Here is a 22,227-nt window from a genome sequence, read left to right on the forward strand (position 1 = left end):
TGTGGTTGAGCTGGGTATTCTCAGGGTATATGTGAAAACTCTGCTTTCAGCAAGTAGATAAGAAATAGGAGAGCGCTGAGGATTGATCCTTTTGGGGAGATGGCAAATAATAGTTCTGGAACAAAAAAAAAGCCATTGCAAGTGATACACCAAGTACGATTAGAATGGAACCAGGTGAGAGCAATCCCAACCAGTTTGGATAACGGAAGAGGAGTTGGAGGAGGATGATGTTGTGATCACCCATATCAGAGGGTGCAGATAAGCCAAGAAGCATGAGGTTGGATTTTTTGTCTTTGTTACAGACATAGGATGCTATTTGTGACTCTGAGAACCATTTTGGGACTATGGAAGGAAACCTGATAAGCATTCAGAAATGGAGTTCTGAGAAAGATGGGCACAGATTTAGGAGGCAACACACATTCAAAGACAATGGGGATGAAAGGGTAGCTTAGGATGGGGTGTGCAGGGGAGAAGGTAGCACAGTGGCAATGCAACTGGGCTAGTAATCTAGGCTAATACTCAAGGGAAATGGGTTCAAATCTCACCATAGCAGCTGGTGGAATTTAAATTCAATTAATAAAAATCTGGAATTGAAAGTGAATCTCAATAATGGTGATCATGAAACTAACATCAGTTGTCATAAAAAACATCCTGTTCACTAATGCCCTTTAGAGAAGGAAATTATAGAATCCTATAGTGCAGGAGGCCATTCAGCCCATCGAGTCTGCGCCAACCACAATTCCACCCAGACCTTATCCCCACAACCCTAAGCATTTACCGTAGCTAGTCACCCTGACCCTAAGGGGCAATTTAGGATGGCCAATCCACCTAGCCCGCACATCTTTGGACTGTGGGAGGAAACTGGAGCACCCGGAGGAAACCCACGCAGACATGGGGAGAACGTACAGACTCCACACAGCCAGTGACCCAAGCTGGGAATTGAACCCGGGTCCCTGGTGCTGTGAGGCAGCAGTGCGAACCATTGTGCCACCGTGCTGTCCTTACCTGGTTTGGCCTATATATGATATTAAAAGGCCCCAAGCACTGCTTGAGCAATTGGGGATGAGCATAAAATGCTAGATTTGTCAGAAACAGCCATAACCCATGAATGAATTCCATGAGGTGGTAGTTTGCAAGGATGTTGAGGTCAAGAGTTTCTTTCAGGAGAGGAGTTAAAATGGCATTTTTAAAGGGGAGAGGAATAACACGAGATCAGGGGAACTTAGGTGGTCCACAGATTAACGGTTAATAAGATTAAAGGAACAGGAGGTGAATTTCACAGGCAATATGTATTCAGAGAGGGCATATGGGGAAATAGGAGAGAAACCAGAGAAAGATACGAGTTTAGGGCTAGGGCAGCTTTAGAGGAATTTTGGCCTGGTGGGAGGGACACGGCAAAGGCATCTGATTGAATAAATGCAGTCTCGGTGACAAAGAAGTCCATGATCTGTTTTCACTTGTTGGCGGTGAGGGTGGAGGGGAGAGGATTTTAAGAGGATGATTTAAGAGGATGCTTTTCAGTAAATAAAGAAACCGGGGTTAATTGGGCAATCCGGGATGATCCTGGAGCAGTTTTAACAGATGAGAGCAGGACTAGGTGGTGCTATACATAGTCCAATCAGATCTGGCAGCGGATGGCTAAACTATTTGTCCACCATATCCTTTCAAGTCATCTAACCCTGATGGGGCTACAGAAAGTCACATTCTCTTAACTGTGCAATAGAGGTATTAAACGTGGCAGCTCCCTTCAAGGAAACTTGTCGATTTTGAATGAAGGTGTCACTTCCATTTTGAGTGTAGCATTTAAAAGACTTGCATGAAGCTAAGCAAAAATAAGAGAAACTGAACATAAGGTTGTTTCTGTCACTCATCACTGCATGTTGTGTTTTGCTCAATTATGTGTCAACTGCCTTGTTCCTTTGTTTTTCCTGCAGTGTGCAGCATATCACCTGCCCGTTGCTGATTCTTCATGCCGAAGATGATGCTGTCATCCCCTTTCACCTGGGAAGAAAGGTCTGTTAGGCACAAACTAACTTCCAGTGCTTGAATGAACTTGTGATGATTTTTCTATTAGTTTAATATCTTTCTCTTATTGAACCTTTACAACTTAGAGTTTTGCAAATGTAAGATTGTGATGGCGGTCCACTGAGGTTTTTGATAATTCTGTTAATTTTCATTTCCAGGGTTAAACCCTGTTCTTTGATATTAAACTGATGTCAGTTATTGCTCAGTGGTAGCAACGCTCGCTTCTGAGACACAAGGTCACTGCAAAGGCTAGAACAGGTAACCCAGGATGGCATTCACAGTGTCATACTGAGGCAGTGCTGCACTATTGGAGGTGCCATCTTTTGGTTGAGATGTTAAACTACAACCCTGTCTGTCCTCTTAAAATGGAAGTAAGAAACCAATCCATGCTACTATTCAGAGAAGAGCAGGAAGGTTTCGTCAATGTCCTAGACAATAATTATCCCTCATCCAACACCCAAACCTGGTCATTAACACATTTCTGTTCATGGGAGCTTGCTGTGTCCAGATTGGCTGCCTCATAATCCTTCACTACAAGTGACCACACTTCAAAAATACTTCATTAACTGTAATATGTCTCAGGAAGTCATGAAGTTGCGAAATTATTATAAGTTTTCCATTTTTTATCTAAATATAAATCCTTTATTAAAGTTAATTAAAATTAGTTAATTAATTTGCTACTTGCACTTACGTACCTGCTGCTCATCAGATTTTCAGTAAAACTTCTAAAAATAAGTACAAAGAAAAATATCATTCACACTTTACCAGTTGGAAAAGATTCTTTAGAGATTACAATCACACTGAAATAAAGGCAGCTGCGGTTATTTTTAATTCATCCCCAATCGGAAAGCCTTATCCACTGGAACTAGTCAGAATATATTCCATAATCACATTACGGAGAATTTAATTTGCCAGAGTTCCATCGATCTTCAGTGATTTTAAAATAACTTTAATACACCTATCCAAAATACGAGTGGCCTCAGGTGGAGTTACTGTATCCAACTCTGGACACTGAACCTTTGAGAGCATGAGAGACTTTGGCCAGAATTCTCCCAAAACAGTTCGAAGTGTCGAATTCACGGGAAAACAGAAGTAATCCACGCTGTTTTTTTTCGGTGGGAGGTCAGACTAGAATCTCCCACACTCTGTGCACTGCAGAAGCCACCAGCGTGAATATCATTAGATTTCAGTGGGCGGGATCTATTCCTGCCCGGGAGGCTGAAACCAGCTGGCCTCTGTGCATGCGCAGTCGTCCCGCACTGTCAGCCTCCTGTTTGCTGGCCAGCCCGGGAACCCTGCAGTGCTGCCCTCAAACCCCCTGGCCTGATCGTGGCCCCCCCCAACCATTCCCGGGCCAGCCTTGACTCCCCATCCCCACCCCAGCAGTGCTGACCCCTCAGCAAGCAGGCCCACCCCAGTCTCCAGCCTGCCCGCCCCGATCGCTGGTCTCCCTCCTGCCCTGACTGATCCTTGTGCAGAGTAGCAGCAGGACCCCCACCGATTGCCCCCTAGGCCCCACCCCATGCCTGATGGGCAGTGCCATGGTGCCCCCGGGCATAGGCACTTTGCCCCTTCGGCAATGCCGGGGGCACAGGCTGGCATTGCCAAGGTGCCCATGCTCAGGGGTCACCACTCCACCCTCTGGGAGCCCCAATTGTCCCCCTCCTTCACTCCAGTGGGGTCGTCCCAATAGTTCCCCAAAAGTGGGGACCTACTGTAAGCCCCGCTAAAGTGAAATGCTCTGGTGGAGTGGGAGAGGCTAGTGGGCTTGGAGAATTCCGTTCCGGGCCCCCTAATCTCATTTAAATTACATTAAAAACAGATTAAAATCTCTTACCTGGTCTTCCCGCCGGATTTCGGCGTAGATCTGACGGTGCCAGAAATGTAGTGAATCCCACGCATGCCCGGCCTTGAGCTTCTCCCACTCCATTGCACTAGAGAATTAGAGCAGCGGGGTGGGAGAATCGCCCCCTTTGAGTGGGTGCGCAGGAGATTTATTAGAATAGTTCCATAGATAAGGAATCTTTTTAGGTAGTTCCTTGGGATCGTGAATGATTTCCTCCCACTCTGCTTTGAGCCCCGAGATGGTTGGTAAGTCCAATATGTGAACTGTACACTGTGTCACTGCGGCCAGGAGGTGCTTCGCTGCTCAGGTGGTTGAGGCATTTGGAAATTTGAGTGCTCTCTTTAATGCCTTGACTTTGCCTCTGCATGTTAGAACATAGAACAGTACAGCACAGAACAGGCCCTTCGGCCCACGATGTTGTGCCGAGCTTTATCTGAAACCAAGATCAAGCTATCCCACTCCCTATCATCCTGGTGTGCTCCATGTGCCTATCCAATAACCGCTTAAATGTTCCTCAAGTGTCTGACTCCACTATCACTGCAGGCAGTCCATTCCACACCCCAACCACTCTCTGCATAAAGAACCTACCTCTGACATCCTTCCTATATCTCCCACCATGAACCCTATAGTTATGCCCCCTTGTAATAGCTCCATCCACCCGAGGAAATAGTCTTTGAACGTTCACTCTATCTATCCCCTTCATCATTTTATAAACCTCTATTAAGTCTCCCCTCAGCCTCCTCCGCTCCAGAGAGAACAGCCCTAGCTCCCTCAACCTTTCCTCATAAGACCTACCCTCCAAACCAGGCAGCATCCTGGTAAATCTCCTCTGCACTCTTTCCAGCACTTCCACATCCTTCTTAAAGTGAGGTGACCAGAACTGCACACAATATTCCAAATGTGGTCTCACCAAGGTCTTGTACAGTTGCAGCATAACCCCATGGCTCTTAAACTCCAACCCCCTGTTAATAAAAGCTAACACACTATAGGCCTTCTTCACAGCTCTATCCACTTGAGTGGCAACCTTTAGAGATCTGTGGATATGAACCCCAAGATCTCTCTGTTCCTCCAGTCTTCAGAACCCTACCTTTGACCCTGTAATCCACATTTAAATTAGTCCTACCAAAATGAATCACCTCACATTTATCAGGGTTAAACTCCATTTGCCATTTTTCAGCCCAGCTTTGCATCCTATCTATATCTCTTTGCAGCCTACAACAGCCCTCCACCTCATCCACTACTCCACCAATCTTGGTGTCATCAGCAAATTTACTGATCCACCCTTCAGCCCCCTCCTCTTAAGTCATTAATAAAAATCACAAAGAGCAGAGGACCAAGCACTGATCCCTGCGGCACTCCGCTAGCAACCTGCCTCCAATCCGAAAATTTTCCATCCACCACCACCCTCTGTCTTCGATCAGACAGCCAGTTACCTATCCAATCGGCCAACTTTCCCTCTATCCCACACCACCTCACTTTCATCAGAAGCCGATGTTCTCGATGAAGTCTTTCCATGTGCTCAGTGCCTTCCCGGTCACAAGCCAGACACTCCCATGAATTGGGAGGGATGCTTGGTCTAATCAGGGATGCTTTGAGGACATCCCTAAAGCATTTCTGCTGCCCTCCTGGGAATCTCCTGCTGCGGCTGTTCTACTTGGAACTCAATTGCTCCAGGAGTCTGGTGTCAGGCATGTGAACAACATGTCCTGTTAATAAGGAATGTAGATAAACAATGCCGTTATATTGATAACCTAGAGAAGTTGGGGTTTATCTCCTTCGAGCAGAGAAGGATAAAGGGGGATTTAATAGAGGTGTTTATAATTGTGAATGTTTAGAGTCGATAAATAGAAACTGTTTTTAGTGGATGAATGCTCAGAGGGCTTCATGGTAATTGGCAAAAGAACCAGAGGCGACATGAGAGAGCTTTTAGTGCAATGAATGTCTGATAGGGTGCTGGGTGCAGATTCAACAGTAACCTTCATAAAGGAATTGGATAAATACTTGAAGGAAAAAAAATTGCAGGGATAAGAGGCAAGAGCAGGTGAGTGGCCTAACTGGATTGTTAATTGAAAAAGCCAGAGAATCTATGCCAAATGGTCTCCTCTGATATCATTTTAATCATTATTTATGGCACGGAGTGGCAACGCTGAACCATTTGTTGATGGCTTAATGGAGGTTTGACTTCCCTTGCCCAATCTCTGTTGTGGAAAAAGTCTCAAGGCTGGGTTGCCAGCCCTCCAGTGTTATCTTGGAGTCTTCAGGAATTGAAGATTAATCTCCAGGATGCTGCTGTGAAGATAAAGATTTCAAACATTCAGAACTTCTATGTTACAAGGCTCTCAGCAATTTAAAAAGAGGATGCAAAACATTTTTACAGAGGTATTCACTCTAATGTTAAAAGCATAGATGCAAGAGCATATAAAAGACTATGCTGATGGTCACAGTGGGTGTATTGGGTGTATATGGTGCATTATTGAGATGAGTTTTACTATCACTGTGTTATCTGAGCGGATTTTTGGTCTAGTGCAATCTTCTTCATTTGGCATCAAGTGAGCAGGCCCTGGTCTGTCTTCATAGAATGACAACTTTTGAAAGCAATGATCTTTCTCGGTTCCATCAGCATTTAAACTTTTCTGTTTCTCCACAGCTTTATGACATTGCATCGTCACATAGTAGGAAAGTGCAATTTATTCCCTTCCACAAAGACCTTGGCTACAGGCACAAGTACATATACAAGAGCCCACAGCTCCCTCAAATATTAAGGTAAATGTACTCTTGTTTTCTAACAGTAAGGTGCTCTTACTGTTCCACTTCTATCCGCCCCAGTTCAGTGGCTACATCTGTTTTATGAGGTAAAGATACCATGGGAGCTGCAGCTAAGGTGAGTAAATGGGATTCAGGCATCGATCAACTATAAGAGCATAAGAAATAGAATCAAAAGAACAAAGTAGATTACAGCACAGGAACAGGCTCTTCGGTCCTCCAAGCCTGCACCGACCATGCTGCCCGACTGAACTAAAACCCCCTACCCTTCCGGGATCCCTATCCCTCTATTCCCATCCTATTCATGCATTTGTCAAGATGCCCCTTAAAAGTTACTACGTCCCCCGGCAGTGAGTTCCAGGCACCCACCACCCTCTGTGTAAAAAAAAAACATGCCTCGTACATCTCCTTTAAACCTTGCCCCTCGCACCTTAAGCCTATGCCACCTAGTAATTGACTCTTCCATCCTGGGAAAAAGCATTTTACTATCCACTCTGTCCATGCCCCTCATAATCTTGTAGACTTCCATCAGGTTGCCCCTCAACCTCTGTCATTCCAGTGAGAACAAACCAAGTTTCTCCAACCTCTCCTTGTAGCTAATGCCCTCCATACCAGGCAACATCCTGGTAAATCTTTTCTGTACCCTCTCCAAAGCCTCCACATCCTTCTGGTAGTGTGGCGACCAGAATTGAACACTATATTCCAAGTGCGGCCTAACTAATGTTCTATAAAGCTGCAACATGACTTGCCAATTTTTAGACTCGATGCCCCGGCCAATGAAGGCAAGCATGCCGTATGCCTTCCTGACTACCTTCTCCACTTTCAGTGACCTGTGTACCTGTACACCCAGATCCCTCTGCCTATCAATACCCTTTTTAGGTTTCTGCCATTTACTGTATGTTTCCTATCTGTATTAGACCTTCCAAAATGCATTACCTCACATTTGTCCGGATTAAACTGCATCTGCCATCTCTCCGTCCAAGTCTCCAACTGATTTATGTCCTGCTGTATCCTCTGATGGTCCTCATCGCTATCCACAAACCACCAACCTTTGTGTCGTCTGCAAACTTACTAATTAATCCAGTTGCAAACAAGGAATGCCACTTGTCACAGCCCTCCATTCAGAAATGCACCCTTCCACTACTACCCTCTGTCTTCTATGATCAACACAGTAAGAAGTCTAACAACACCAGGTCAAAGTCCAACAGGTTTATTTGGTAGCAAATGCCACTAGCTTTCGGAGCACTGCCCCTTCGTCAGGTGAAGTGAGATGTGCTCACAAACAGGGCATACAGAGACAAACTCAATTTACAGAATAATGATTGGAATGCTAATCAAGCTAATCAATGCTAATAAACACCGGCATCTCCACTTCTATGATCAAGCCAGTTCTGTATCTACCTTGCCGGCTCACCTCTGATCCCAAGCGACTTAACCTTCTGCACCAGTCTGCCACGCGGGACCTTGTTAAAGGCTTTACTGAAGTCCATGTACACAACATTCACTACCCTACCCTCATCAATCATCTTCGTCACTTCCTCGAAAAACTTGATCAAGTTAGTGAGGCACAATCTCCCCTTCACAAAACCATGTTGTCTCCTCGCTAATATGTCCAGTTACTTCCTAGTGGGTGTAAATCCTGTCTCGAAGAATCCTCTCCAATAATTTCCCTACCACTGATGTCAAGCTCACCGGCCTGTAATTACCTGGATTATTCTTGTTACCCTTCTTAAACAAAGGAACAACATTGGCTATTCTCCAATCATCTGGGACCTCCCCTGTAGCCACAAAGATTTCTCTCAAGGCCCCAGCAATTTCCTCCCTTGCTTCTTTCAGTATTCAGTATATCCCAGAGGCTCTGGGGACTTGTCTACCTTAATGTTTCTCAAGAACCCCAATACCACCTCCTTTTTGATCTCAACATGACTCAAACTATCTACACACCCTTTCCCAGACTCATCATCCACCAAATCCTTCTCTTTGGTGAATACTGACGCAAAGTACTCATTTAATACCTCGCCCATTTCCTCTGGCTCCATGCATAGATTCCCTTCCCTGTCCTTGATTAGGCCAACCCTCTCCCTCGCTGTCCTCTTGCTCTTTATATATGTATAAAAAGCCTTGGGATTTTCCTTAATCCTGCTGGCCAATGACTTTTCATGACCCCTTTTAGCCATCCTTACTCTGCCTAAGTTTCTTTCTACTTTCGTTGTATTCCACACTTGCTTCGTGTGTTCCCAGCCTCCTAGCTTTGACAAATGCTTCCTTTTTCTCTTTGACTAGGCTCCCAATATCTCTCGTTTTCCAATGTTCCCAAAACTTGCCATACTTATCCTTCATCCTTATAGGAATGTGCCGATCCTGAATCCCTATCAACTTACACTTGAAAGCCTCCCACATGCCAGATGTGTATTTGCCCTCATACATCTGCCTGCCCCCAATCTACATTCTTCAGTTCCTACCTAATATTGTAATTAGCCTTCCCCCAATTTAGTACCTTCACGTGAGGACCACACTTATCTTTATCCATCAGTACCTTAAAGCTTACTGAGTTGTGGTCACTGTTCCCAAGCTGCTCCCCTACTGAAACGTCGACCACCTGGCTGGGTTCATTCCCCAATACCAGGTCCAGGACGACCCCTTCCCTAGTTGGACTATCTACAAACTGCTTCAAGAAGCCCTCCTGGATGCCCCTTACAAACTCTGTCCCATCCACGCCCCTACCACTAAGTGAGTCCCAGTCAATATAGGGGAAGTTAAAATCTCCCACCACAACAACCCTTGCCAAAATTTGTCTACCTATCTGTTCCTCTATCTCCCACTGGCTGTTGGGCGGCTGATAGTAAACCCCCAATATTGTGACTACACCCTTCCTATTCCTAAGCTCTACTCATATTGCCTCGCTGTATGAGCCCTCCGAGGTGATATTCTCCTTAATCAGCAGTGCAACTCCCCCACCCTTTTTACATCCCCCTCTATCCTGCCTGAAACATCTGTATCCTGGAACATTAAGTTGCCAGTCTTGTCCTTCCCTTAACCAAGTCTCTGTATTAGCAACAACATCATAGTTCCAAGTACTGATCCAAGCTCTAAGTTCATCTGCCTCACCTGTTACACTTCTCGCATTGAAACAAATGCACTTCAGTCCACCAGACCCTCTTTGATCAGCAATCACACCCTGCCTGCTCCTTCTCTGAGTCTTACTGGCCCTACTCTCTGGTTCCCCTTCAGCTAATTCACCTTTGCTTTGGCTCCCACCCCTCCGCCAAACTAGTTTAAATCCTCCTGTGTGACACTAGCAAACCTCCTGGCCAGAATATTTATGCCCTTCCAGTTTAGATGCAGCCAGTCCTTCTTGTACAGGTCCCACCTGCCCCGGAAGACATCCCAATGGTCCAGGAACCTGAAACCCTCCCTCCTACACCAGCTGTTTAGCCACGTGTTGAGTTGCACTATCTTCCTATTTCTAGCCTCACTGGCACGTGGCACAGGGAGTAATTCTGAGATTACAACCTAAAGGTCCTGCTTTTTAACTTTCTACCTAACTCCCTAAACTGCTGCTGCAGGACCTCATTACTCTTCCTACCTATGTCGTTTTGTACCAAAATGTACCATGACCTCTAGCTGCTCACCCTCTCCCTTCAGAATGCTTTCTGCCCATTCAGAGACAATCAGGAGTAGACGATGTCACCCTTTGAGCCTGCTGTGCTATTCAGTACAATTATGGCTGTTCTTCTGTCTCAATTCCACTTTCCTGCCTGCTTCCCTTTTCTCTTGATTCTCTGAGAGATTAAAAATCTATCAATCACAACCTCTGTGGTAGACAATTCCAAAGATTCACAGTCCTCTTAGTGAAGACATTTCTCTTCACTAGGTCCTAAATGATCAACCTTTTCAGTTTAAGTGTATGCCCTCTTCTCCAGATTTCCAGTAAGGGGAAGCAACCCTGTTGAGCCTCTTCAGAATCTTGAATATTTCAATTAAATCACCTCCCATTCTTGGGTCCAGGCTCAATTTACTCAGCCTCTCAACATAGTACAACGCTCTCAGCCGTGTACCAATATAGTGAACCGGCACTGTACCACATCACAGGCAAAAATACCCTCTTTTTGACTAGAACTGCGCACGTTGCCCCAGGTGTGGATTTACCAAAGCCCAATGCAACTGTAGCATGATTACCTTCTTGTTAAACTCCAGTTCCCTTGCACTAAAAGCAACATGACATTTACCTTCCTAATTGCATGTGCACCTGTGTGCTAACATTTTATGTCCCTTGTACAAGTACGCTTACCTCTGAACACCAACATTTAAAAGTTCCATGCTTTTTACTCTGCTTTTCTTATGACCAAAGTGAATAACATCACACTTCCCCACATTATACTTCATTTGTCCACTCACTTGAGCTATAGTAGTTGAGGCCGGAGCAATGACCTTCGTGGCATGTTACTAGGTGGCATGCCAGTGTCCCTGGCTCCTTCACGTGCAAGAAGTGTGTCCAACTGCAGCTTCTGTTAGATCACTTGACGGCTCTGGAGCTGCAGATGGATTCACTTGGAGCATCCACGATGCTGAAGAAGTGGATGGCATGTTCAGTGAGTTGGTCACACCACAGATAAAAATTACTGAGGGAGATAGGGAATGGGTTACCACCAGACAAAGGAAGAGTAGGAAGGCAGTATAGGGGACCCCTACGGTAATCTCCCTCCAAAATAGATACACTGTTTTGGATACTATTGGGGCAGATGGCTCACCAGGGGAAGGTGGCAGCAGCCAGGTTCATGGCACCATGGCTGGCTCCGCTGCACAGGAGGGCAGGACAGAGTGGCAGAGCTATAGTGATAGGGGATTCAGTTGTAAGGGGAATAGACAAGCATTTCTGTGGATGCAAACGAGACTCCAGGATGGTATGTTGCTTCCCTGGTGCAAGGATCAAGGATGTTTCGGAGTGGCTGCAGGGAATTCTGGAGGGGGAGGGTGAACAGCCAGCTGTCGTGGTGCATATAAGCATCAACGATATAGGTAAAAAAAACGGGATGAGTTCCTACAAACTGACATTAGGGAGTTAAACTAAAAAGTAGGACCTCAAAGATAGTAATCTCAGGATTGCTACCAGTGCCATGTGCTAGTCAGCAGGAATGTCAGGATAGCTAAGATGAGTACGTGGCTTGAGAGATGGTGCAAGAGAGAGGGATTCAAATTCCTGGGACATTGGAGCCGGTTCTGGGGGAGGTGGAACCAGTACAAATATGACGGTCTGCACCTGGGCAGGACTGGAACCAATGTCCTAGGGGGAGTGTTTGCTAGTGCTGTTGGGGAAGGTTTAAGCTAATGTGGCAGGGAGGTGGGAACCGATGCAGGAAGTCAGAGGGAAGTAAAGTGGTGACAGAAACAAAAGGCAGAAAGGGGAAAAATGGAAGGCAGAGAAACCAAAGACAAAAAGGGCCATGGTACAGAGTACAGAGACTGTGGAGAACTCCGTGAATGGGTCCAATAAGGCCAAGAGAAATAAAACATGTGGAGAATGTACAAAACATGACAGAACAAATGGTCTGAAGTGTGTTTGCTTTAATACAAGGAGTATGACGGGTAAGGCGGATGAACTTCAAGCTTGGATTACTACGTGGAAATTATGATGTTGTGAAAATTATGGAGACTTGGATGAAAGAAGGACAGGACTGGCAGCTTAGCATTCCAGGATTTAGATGCTTCAGGTGAGATAGGGTGACAGAAGAGGTGGGGGTGTTGCTGTACTGATTAGGGAGAATGTTACAGCTATATAGAGAGAAGACACCTTGGTGGGGTCATGCAGTGAGGCCATATGGGTGGAACTCAGGAACAGAAGCAGTGCAATCACGCTGTTGGGGTTGTACTACAGACCTCCCAACAGCCAGTGTGAAGTGGAGGAACTATGGGAAGCGGATTATGTGAAGATGTAAAAAAACAAGGTTGTTGTGATGGGCAATTTTAACTTCCCCAACATAGACTGGGATTCCTTTAGTGCTAGGGACTTGGACACACTGAACAAACTCTGCCCCATCCAAGAGTGCTTCTTGAGGCAATATGTAGATAGTCCAACTCACGGGCTATCTTAGACCTTGTTCTGGGAGCCCAGACAGGTGATTGATGTCTCAGTGGGGGACCATTTTGGGAACAGTGATCACAATTCTATAAGTTTCAAGATATTTGTAGAAAAGGGTAGAAGTAGTCCCAGGGTGAAAGTACTAAACTGGAGAAGGCTAACTACGACAGTATTGGACATGAGCTAGGGAATGTAGACTGGGGACGGCTGTTTCAGGGTAAATCCACATCCAATATGTAGGAGTCTTTTAAAAGTCAGTTGTTAACAATTCAAGGCAAATATGTCCCTGTAAAATTGAAGGATAAAGATGGCAAGATTGGGAACCCTGGATGATGAGAGAGATTGTGAACTTAGTGAAAAAGAAGAAGGAGGCATACATAAATTTCAGGGAATTGAAAAAGGATAAGGTTCTTGAGGAATACAAAGATAGCAGGAAAGAGCTTAAACAGCGACTTGTGAGGGCAAAAAGGGGCCATGAAATGCCCTTGGCAGGCAGGATTAAGGAAAATCACAAGGCACTTTATGTGTATATAAGGAGGAAGAGGGTAGCTAAGGAAAGGGTAGCTCCACTCAAGGAGCCAGATGAGATGGGTGAGGTCCTTAACGAATACTTTGCATCAGTATTCACAAAGGAGAAGAATGTGGTGGATGGTGAGTGTAGAAAGGAAGATGTTGACATTCTCAGACTTGAGATAGGAAGGGAGGAGGTATTGGAAGTTTTGAAAAACATTAAGATGAACAAGTCCCCAGGGCTGGATAGGGTCTATCCCAGAATACTGAGAGAGGGGAGGGAAGAAATTGCTGAGGCCTTGGCCAAAATCTTTGTATCCTCTTTAGTCACGAGTGAGGTGCCAGAGGATTGGAGAGTAGTTAACATTGTTCCTCTGCTTAAGAAGGGCAGAAGAGACAATCCAGGAAATTACAGCCTGTGAGCCTTACATCAGTGGTGGGGAAATTATTGGAGAAGATTCTTAGGGACAGGATGTACTCACATCTGGAAGAAAATAGGCTTATTAGCGATAGGCAGCATGGTTTTGTGAAGGGGAGGTCGTGTCTCACAAACTTGTTTGAATTCTTTGAGGAAGAGACAAGAAAAATTGGGCAGGGCAGTGGATGTTGTATACATGGACTTTAGTAAAGCCTTCGATACGGTTCCTCATGGCAGGCTGATACAGAAGGTGAAGTCATACGGGATCCGAGGTGAGCTGGTAAGATGGATACAAAACTGGCTTGGACATAGAAAGCAGAGAGTAGCAGTGGAAGGGTACTTTTCTAACTGGGGGTCTGTGACAAGCGGTGTTCCATGAGGATCAGTGCTGGGGCCTCTGTTGTTTGTAATATATATAAGTGATTTGGAGGAAAATGTAGGTAATCTGATTAGTAAATTTGCAGATGATACAAAAATTGGGGAAGTGGCAGATAGTGAGGAGGATTGTCAGAGGATACAGCAGGATATAAATCGGCTGGAGACCTGGACCGAAAGATGGCAGATGGAATTTAACCCGGATATATGTGAGGTGATGCGATTTGGAAGGTGTACTGCAGAAGGAAAGTATACAGTAAATGGTAGACCCCTTAGAAATATTAGCATACAGAGGGATCTAGGTGTGCAGATCCACTGTTTCATGAAGGTGGCAACCCAGGTGGACAAGGTGGTCAAGAAGGTGTATGGCATGCTGGCCTTCATCGGTCAGGGTGTTGAATATAGGAATTGGAAAATCATGTTGCAGCTGTATAAGACTTTGGTTAGGCCATATTTGGAGTATTGTGTACAATTCTGGTCACCACACTACCGGAAGGATGTTGATGCATTGGAAAGGGTGCAGTAGAGATTTACCAGGATGTTGCCTGGTTTGGAGGATATGGACTATGAAGAAAGGTTGAACAAACTTGGATTGTTTTAATTGGAGCATCGGAGGATGAGGGGGGACCCTGATAGAGGTTTACAAAATTACGACAGGTTTGGATAAAGTGGATAGTCGGAGTCTTTTTCCCAGGTTCGAAGGGTCAGTTACTCGGCGGCCTAGTTTGAGAGTGAGAGGGGCAAGTTTTTTTACAGACTGCAGTGAATGCCTGGAACGCGCTGCTGGAGGAGGTGGTGGAAGCAGATTCTATAACAATGTTCAAGAGGCATCTGGATAGATACATGAATAGGCAGGGGATAGAGGGATATGAACCACATAGAGGCAAGAAAATATTAGATTAGAGAGGCATCTGTGTCAGTACAGACTTGGTGGGCCAAAAGGCCTGTTCCTGTGCTGTTACTGTTCTTTGCTCTTTAGTTGCAGCCTGACAACATGAAAAATGCCCCATTTAGCTCAACTCTCTGCTTCCCATCTGTTAACTAATCCTCCAGCCATGCTAATATATTCCCCCGCCAAAGAACATCTTTGGAAATCCAAGTATGCCACATCTACTGGCTCCTCTTTATATACCTTACTAGTATTATCTTCCCAAAAATTCTAATAAATTTGCCAAACACTACTTGTCTTGCCTAGAAGAATGTTGGATCTATCAAATTATCCTATGATTTTCTCAGTGCAGTGTTATGATTTCCTTCAAATAGTTTCCAGCATTTTGTTGACAACTGATGTCAGGCTAATTGTCCTGTAGTTCCCTGTTTCCCTTCTTACACCGTTTTTGAATAGCTGTATTGCATTTGCTAACTTTCAATCCACTGGAACCATTCTCAATTCTAGGGAATATTGGAAAATCCTCACCAGTACATCCACCATCTCCACAACTCTTCTAGAACCCTAAAATTGTTTTCCTTGTCACTGGCAATGCCAACATCTGTTGTTCATCCCTTATTGCCTGGAGAAGGTAATGGTTAGCTGCCGCCTTGGGAACTGTTATAGTCTGCCTGGGGAGCTTGCCAATGGTGGTATTGTGCTACCCATGTCCTTCTAGCTGGTAGAGGTCATGGGTTTGGAAGGAGCCTTGGTGAGTTGCTGTAGTGTACCTTGTGCTGTGCTTCAATTGTGGACGGAGTGAATGTTTAATACGCTGATAAAGCAGGCTATTTTGTCCTGGATGGTGTCGAGCTGCTTCAGTGTTGTTGGAGCCACGCTTATCCAGGCAAGTGGAGAGCATTCCATCATCCTTCTGAATTATGCGTTGTAAATGGTGGACAGGCTTTGAGGAGTCAGGGAGTGAGTTACTCTGTGCAAATTCCCAGCCTGTGAACTGCTCTTGTAGCCACAGTATTTATATGGCTAGTCCAGTTACGTTTCTGGTTGATGATAATCCCCAGGATGTTGAATGTGGGGGATAATGGTAGTACTGTTGAACGTCATGGGGAGATGGTCATTGCCTGTCACAAATATTGCTTTCCACTTATTTGCCCAAGCCTGAATGTTGTCCAGGTCCTGCTGCATATAGACTGCTTCGGTATCTGAAGTCATTAGATCTTGTTGATTTATTGGCTCTAGTCCCTCACGTCTCTCTAATACATTTTCTCTGCTGATATTAATCACTTAGATTCCTCAATATTATTATCCCCTTGTTATTCTCTAATTCTGGTATGTAATTTGCATTTTCTACTGTGAAGACAAATGTAAAATATTGTTCAAGATCTTTGCAGTTTCCTCCATTCCCCATGATCAACATTCAGCTACTGTATTTTTTATGTACTCATAAAAGCTCTTATCTGTTTCTATATTCCTGGCTAATTTATCTTATTACATTTTCCCCCCTTTTCATCAACTTATTGGCCGTCCTTTGCTGATTTCTAAAACACTCAATTCTCAGACTTGCTACCATACTTCAAAACGTTGTAAGCCTCTTCTTTTAATCTAATACTATTCTTAACTTTCCAAGTAAACCATGGACTGTTTTTTTTTCTCTCTCTGAGGTTTTGTTTTTTTAGTGAAACAAATATTTTTTGGGCATTTGGGTGGCACAGTGGTTAGCAGTGCTGCCTGACAACGCCAGCGATCTGAGCTCAATTCCAACCTCGGGCCCCTGTCCGTGCGGAGTCTGCATATTCTCCCCATGTCTGCCTGAGTTTCCTCCGGGTGCTCCGGTTTCCTCCCACACTCCAAAGATGTGCAGGTTAGGTGGATTGGCCATGGTAAATTGCCCCTTAGTGTCAGGGGGAATCAGAAGGGTAAATGTGTGGGGTTACGGGGATAGAGCCTGGGTGGGATTGTTGTTGGTGCAGGGTCGATGGGCCGAATGGCTGCCTCCTGCACTGTAGGGATTCTCTGATTCTATTTGTTTAAATATTTTTCAATGTTCATTTGCTGCCCTATCTACCATTTTGTTTACCTATCCAATGAATCTCTCACCTCAATAGTATTTAATTGGCTTTGTTTAAGATTCTAGATTTGGCCTCGCGTACGTCTCTCTCAAACTTAATATGCAATTCAATTGTGTACAATCACTTTTTCCCAGTAAATCTTTAACAATGAGAGAACTAATCCTGATTGCACATTAGATGTAAAGTAGCTTGTTTTTGCTTGGATGCACAATGCATTGTTCTGTCATGAAAGCATTTTGCAAACTCGCCTTTCCCCATTTAATTTGTCCATTCTATTAGAAGATTAAAATTCCCCGTGGCTATTGCATTGCCTTTGTTCCAAGCTCCAAATATTTTTTGCATAATGCCCTGTCCATTGGTATAACTACTGTTCAGGGCCTTAACTGCTTCCATCAGTATTCTTGATCCATCCATACTGACTCTACTTTCTGATCTTTGAATCAGGGTCCTTTCTTACCTCTGTCCTTATGCCATCCGTTATCAAACCTACTTCATCCCATTCTCCCTGTCTTTTTGAAATGTTATGTACCCCAACATGTTTCTTTCTTGATCTTAATCTTGTAACTGTAATGGTGATTATATCAAACCCAATTGTGCCACACTAGTGTTATCAATGCTCCATGCATTCAGATAGAGATTTTAAATTTATTTTTTTAACCACTCTTTGCCCAGTTGTTATTTGCTGATGAACTATTACCACTGATTATGGCAGCAGTAATGCTGGAAACAGCAACCCACAGCACACTTTGTAATTTCAGGTGCGGTAGTTGTGGCAAAAGTTGCCTTTCAAGGATTGGCCTCTTAAGCTATCAGCAAAGGTGTGCTATATGAAGCCAACCTATCTGAAATGGATTTGTTTAGTGTGTGCATATTTTATAATTGGAAGAACGCTGAAAAAAAATTACCGTTAAACATTCTGTCCTTTCTGGCCCCACTCGATTTGTCTTTAACCAAATCACAAAAGTGCTCTGTTGCCACAACTTTTCTTTTTAGATTTCTAAATCCTCCTTCACATGACCCCCCCAACCTCTTTTTAAAAAAAATATATAATTATCTGTTTCACCAGGACAATAGCAGCCTGGTTGAAGTGGAGCTCATTTCCAACCATATTATGATCCAATTAAATCATGGGGCAGGTTTGAGGGACTGAATGGCCTACTCCTGATCTTATGATCCTGAAATGACTTCTCCTGTTCCCTCAAGGTCACTTCTGCAGGATCCGATCCATTGTCCCTATTAATCATTCATCAGCACCAGCCAAATTCCCAGCTGGATGGATCTATGTGGCAATGACAATTTCTTAGTGGCTTCTGGGGTAAAAATGTTTGAAATGGTTGGCATTTGCACAAAGAGCTTGATGACCATTGATAAACCAACAGTAGTCCCAATATGCTCGAGTTTTGGAGTCCATCTCCAATCACTAACTTCTTCAGTGCTGTGGCCTTGAAGAGAGGGGGACAAACTGGGGGATCAATATTGTTGAGTGTGGGAGAAGAAGAGAAAATGTGAGAGATCTGCTATGGGTTGTAAGTGCAGAGAAGCAAGACCACCTTGATTTTTGGAAAGTACACCAGGAGACAGAAGGAAAGAGATTTAGACCATATCTGAGGGGGGAGAAAGAAAGACAGACTTTTGTACGAACTGAGTGGGTGAGAAAAGTGTTATGGAGATATCTTATTGTGGGGATAGTTTGAGATAGCAGGGGGATTGATGTACTGTTCACTGGCTGGCGACAATTCTAGCTTTGTAAGAAATAGGATTAAAGGATGTTGTCTGGGCTTAGGGAGGACTTGTTACAAAACAGCATCACTGTCTCACCATGAGTAATGCTGCAGAATATCCACGAGTAATAGAAATGTTTCTGAATCATTGTAAATATTCCTCTTTTTCTCTTGACCCAGGAAGTTCCTAAGTGACCCAAATTCTCAGCAGTAACGAGGTGGACATCTTTGGAGCTGCATGAAGACTTCAGTTTATGTCAAGCAATTTGCATGACTTCTGTTGATTTGCATTCTACAAACCTATTTCATTTGAACGCGAAACCAAAATGGTTCTGCTTGGATTTTTTTTGTCACGCATGAGGGAGCTCATCAGCACAGCTGAAGAACAAAGTGAAGGACTTAATTAGTACTTGAGAGTTTAGTTCTTGTTATAAAGAAATGAAGGCATACGTTTTTGTTTTCATGACCACAATCATGGAATTCTTGCAGAGTAAAAATTGGTTAAGTTTCTAAAGTGCAAAAATAAATGATAGATGATCAGGGTAATTTTGAACTACGATTCTCAATCATCGCCCTCCATTTGTTGCTACTGAATCACAGGACTTTATTTTCAACTGCAATACTTTTATTTTTGAGAGTTCAGACCTAATCATTTCTTAAGTCCAATTGTGTCGCTTGTACCAATGGACATGCCTTTTCAGTTCTGTTTTGCTGGGTGAAGGTTTTATGATGAAATGTTATAAGATGTAATAACCTCCCTGAATTCAGTTTGGTGCAAAGAGTTTTGAAGGTTCGTACCTTTAGACTGAGTTCAGAGGATTCTGTCTCAGTATACTAACATCAAAGTATTCAAGTAGGCAAATGTCAGCTGTAAACAATGACATTATCTAGTATATTAAACAAATAATTTGTCTTCCTTCCTATTTCATGCTCAGTGTCTGCCTCTTGCTCTTGTGACCTCCCTCAAAGTGAATGAGGGTAGGTGGGGACGGCAATTGTGTATCTCAATCAGCTGAAGATTAATGGCAACTTGCTAGATGTAATGGTCCTATGCAAAATGACTGAGCAGCCTCCTCCCAATTCCTGGTGGGTTTAAGAAGCCCCCACAGCACAAAATGAACAACCCTGCTTAGGGAGGCCATAATGATAACTAGTGTGGAAAGCAGGAAAGTTCCATCCATTGATAGTCTTTTGAGATTGGAGTAGCTTTGTATTGTATAGCTGACTGTGCTGTTCCTGATCTAGGAGATCTTGATGCTGAAATGGGCAATAGAATTGATCAAACTATTTAAATTCCCATCATTTTGATGAGCACAAAATTCCACCCAACTTTCCTTAAATTCCAAGTCAAATATTTAAAACTGAATCAAATGTTGACTTGTCTTTGCATCAATTATACCACTGTAAGACTGTCACGTGTCCTAATGAATCCACATAGTTTGAGAAGTTTGTGGAAGATCTCTAATGTGATGTAAGCAAACTGTGGGCATTAGTATGATCACCAGAACAAACCAAAAGAATTGCAACTAACTGTCCTGCTTGTTACTTGTATTGTGAACTGTTATCATAGTGTTGCCTACGCACTTCTAGTACACTGAGCAACTCTACAGCTGTAACAATACTTGTGTGGAATATGTGTTAATCACTGGTTGCTTCTGGGAAACAACATAACATGCTACTAAAATTGAAATAAAATCAGTTGCTGTAAAATATGTTCTGAACAAGATGTATACATCTATATAAATAATATAGTATTAATTATTAAAAAGAGCAGAACTTGTATTAACACAATGTTACAATGAAGAAGATTAGAAACAACCGCCTAGTTTGCAGTCAGCAGGAGAAAGCAGACTCCTTGCGTAGATGCATAGTACAGCTTACTTATTAAATATTTACAGAAACAGCTTCGAGCATAAAATTAAAACTTGGAAATACTGGAAAGCTGTGACAAAAATACAAAATTTTGGGCCAACAAAATAGAACCATTAGCTGAAGCAAGCAAAAGATGACGGGCTCATGTTTCGGGAGGCAATATAATTCCCAGTGGAATGGGATTCTGTTTTTTATTTCTCAGATTTGTCCCATTTCTGGAATTGTTTTAGTGAGAATCACATTGACCTGTTTCAGCAGTTGGACAGAGGTTTGTCTGTCCCTCCCAGAGGAGTAGGGTAGGATACCTCCACCAGCAAGACCAGACATGCTACGGCTTCGAGAAAGATATGTAGTCAGCCCCTTCAGCTGGGATAACATGTAGGATTTTACAACGCAGACCCAGCAGCACCAGTGTTTATGCTCCACCTGTGAGCCTCCTTCCATTTCTCTTCATTTCACTCTATCCATCATATCCAACTCCTTTCTGCCTCATAGAAACTAGAAACATAGGAGCAGGAGGAGGCCATTTGGCCCTTCAAGTCTGCTCCGCCATTCATTAAGATTATGGCTGATCATCCAACTCAATAGCCTAATCCTGCTTTTTCCCCATAACCTTTGACCCCATTTTCCCCGAGTGCTGTATCCAGCCACCTCTTGATCACGTTCTATGTTTTGGCATCAACTACTTCCTGGGGTAACGAATTCCACAAGCTCACCACTCTGAGTGAAGAAATGTCTCCTCAACTCCGTCCTAAATCGTCTATCCTGAATTTTCAGACTGTGACCCCTGGTTCTGGACTCCCCCATCATCGAGAACATCCTCCCTGCATCTATCCTGTCTAGTCTTGTTAGAATTTTATAAGTCTCTATGAGATGCCCCCCTCATTTGTCTGAACTCCAGCGAAAACAATCCTAACCTAGTCAATCTTTCCTTATACATCAGTCCTGTCATCCCCGGAATCAGCCTGGTAAACCTTCGCTGCACTCCCTTGAGAGCAAGAACATCCATCCTCAGAAAAGGAGACCAAAACTGCACACAATATTCTAGGTGTGTCCTTACCAAGACCCTGTATAATTGCAACAACACATCCCTGCTCCTGTACTCAAAGCCTCTCGCAATGAAGGCCAACATGCCATTTGCCTTCTTTACCGCCTGCTGCACCTGCATGATTACCTTCAGTGACTGGTGCACAAGGACACCCAGGTCCCACTGCACACTCCCCTCTCCCAGTTTACAGCCATTCAGGTAGCAGTCTGCCGCCTTGTTTTTGCTTCCAAAATGAATAACCTCACACTTATCCAAATGATACTGCATCTGCCATTGATGAGCCCACTCACTCAACCTGTCCAGATCATTGTGAAGGATCTCTGCATCCTCATCACAGTTCACCCTCCCACCCAACTTGGTATCATGTGCAAACTTTGAGATGTTACATTTTGTTCCCTCATCCAAACCATTAATATATATTGTGAATAGCTGGGGTTCCACCACCAATCCCTGTGGCACTCCAGCAGTTACTGCCTGCCAATTTGAAAAGCACCCATTAATTCCTACTCTTTGTTCTTGCACAATAATCTTTACTGCGGGACTTTGTCAAACACTTTCCAAAGTCCAAATATACTACATCTACTGGTTCCCCCTTGTCAACTCTACCAGTTA

General features: G+C 43.9%; 1 protein-coding gene across 1 annotated transcript in view; it reads left to right on the forward strand.

Moving 5' to 3' along the window:
- Positions 1-20,401, forward strand: part of abhd12 (abhydrolase domain containing 12, lysophospholipase) — a 120,485-nt gene extending 100,084 nt beyond the window's left edge. The window contains exons 11-13 of the mRNA XM_078230210.1: positions 1,935-2,013; positions 6,519-6,634; positions 18,876-20,401. Coding sequence (XP_078086336.1) covers positions 1,935-2,013; positions 6,519-6,634; positions 18,876-18,909 — 229 coding nt within the window. The 3' untranslated portion in view covers positions 18,910-20,401. The remainder of the gene's footprint in view (positions 1-1,934; positions 2,014-6,518; positions 6,635-18,875) is intronic.
- Positions 20,402-22,227: the final 1,826 nt, after the last annotated feature.

The sequence above is a fragment of the Mustelus asterias genome, chromosome 15, assembly GCF_964213995.1.
Source record: "Mustelus asterias chromosome 15, sMusAst1.hap1.1, whole genome shotgun sequence".
NCBI lineage: Eukaryota > Metazoa > Chordata > Chondrichthyes > Carcharhiniformes > Triakidae > Mustelus > Mustelus asterias.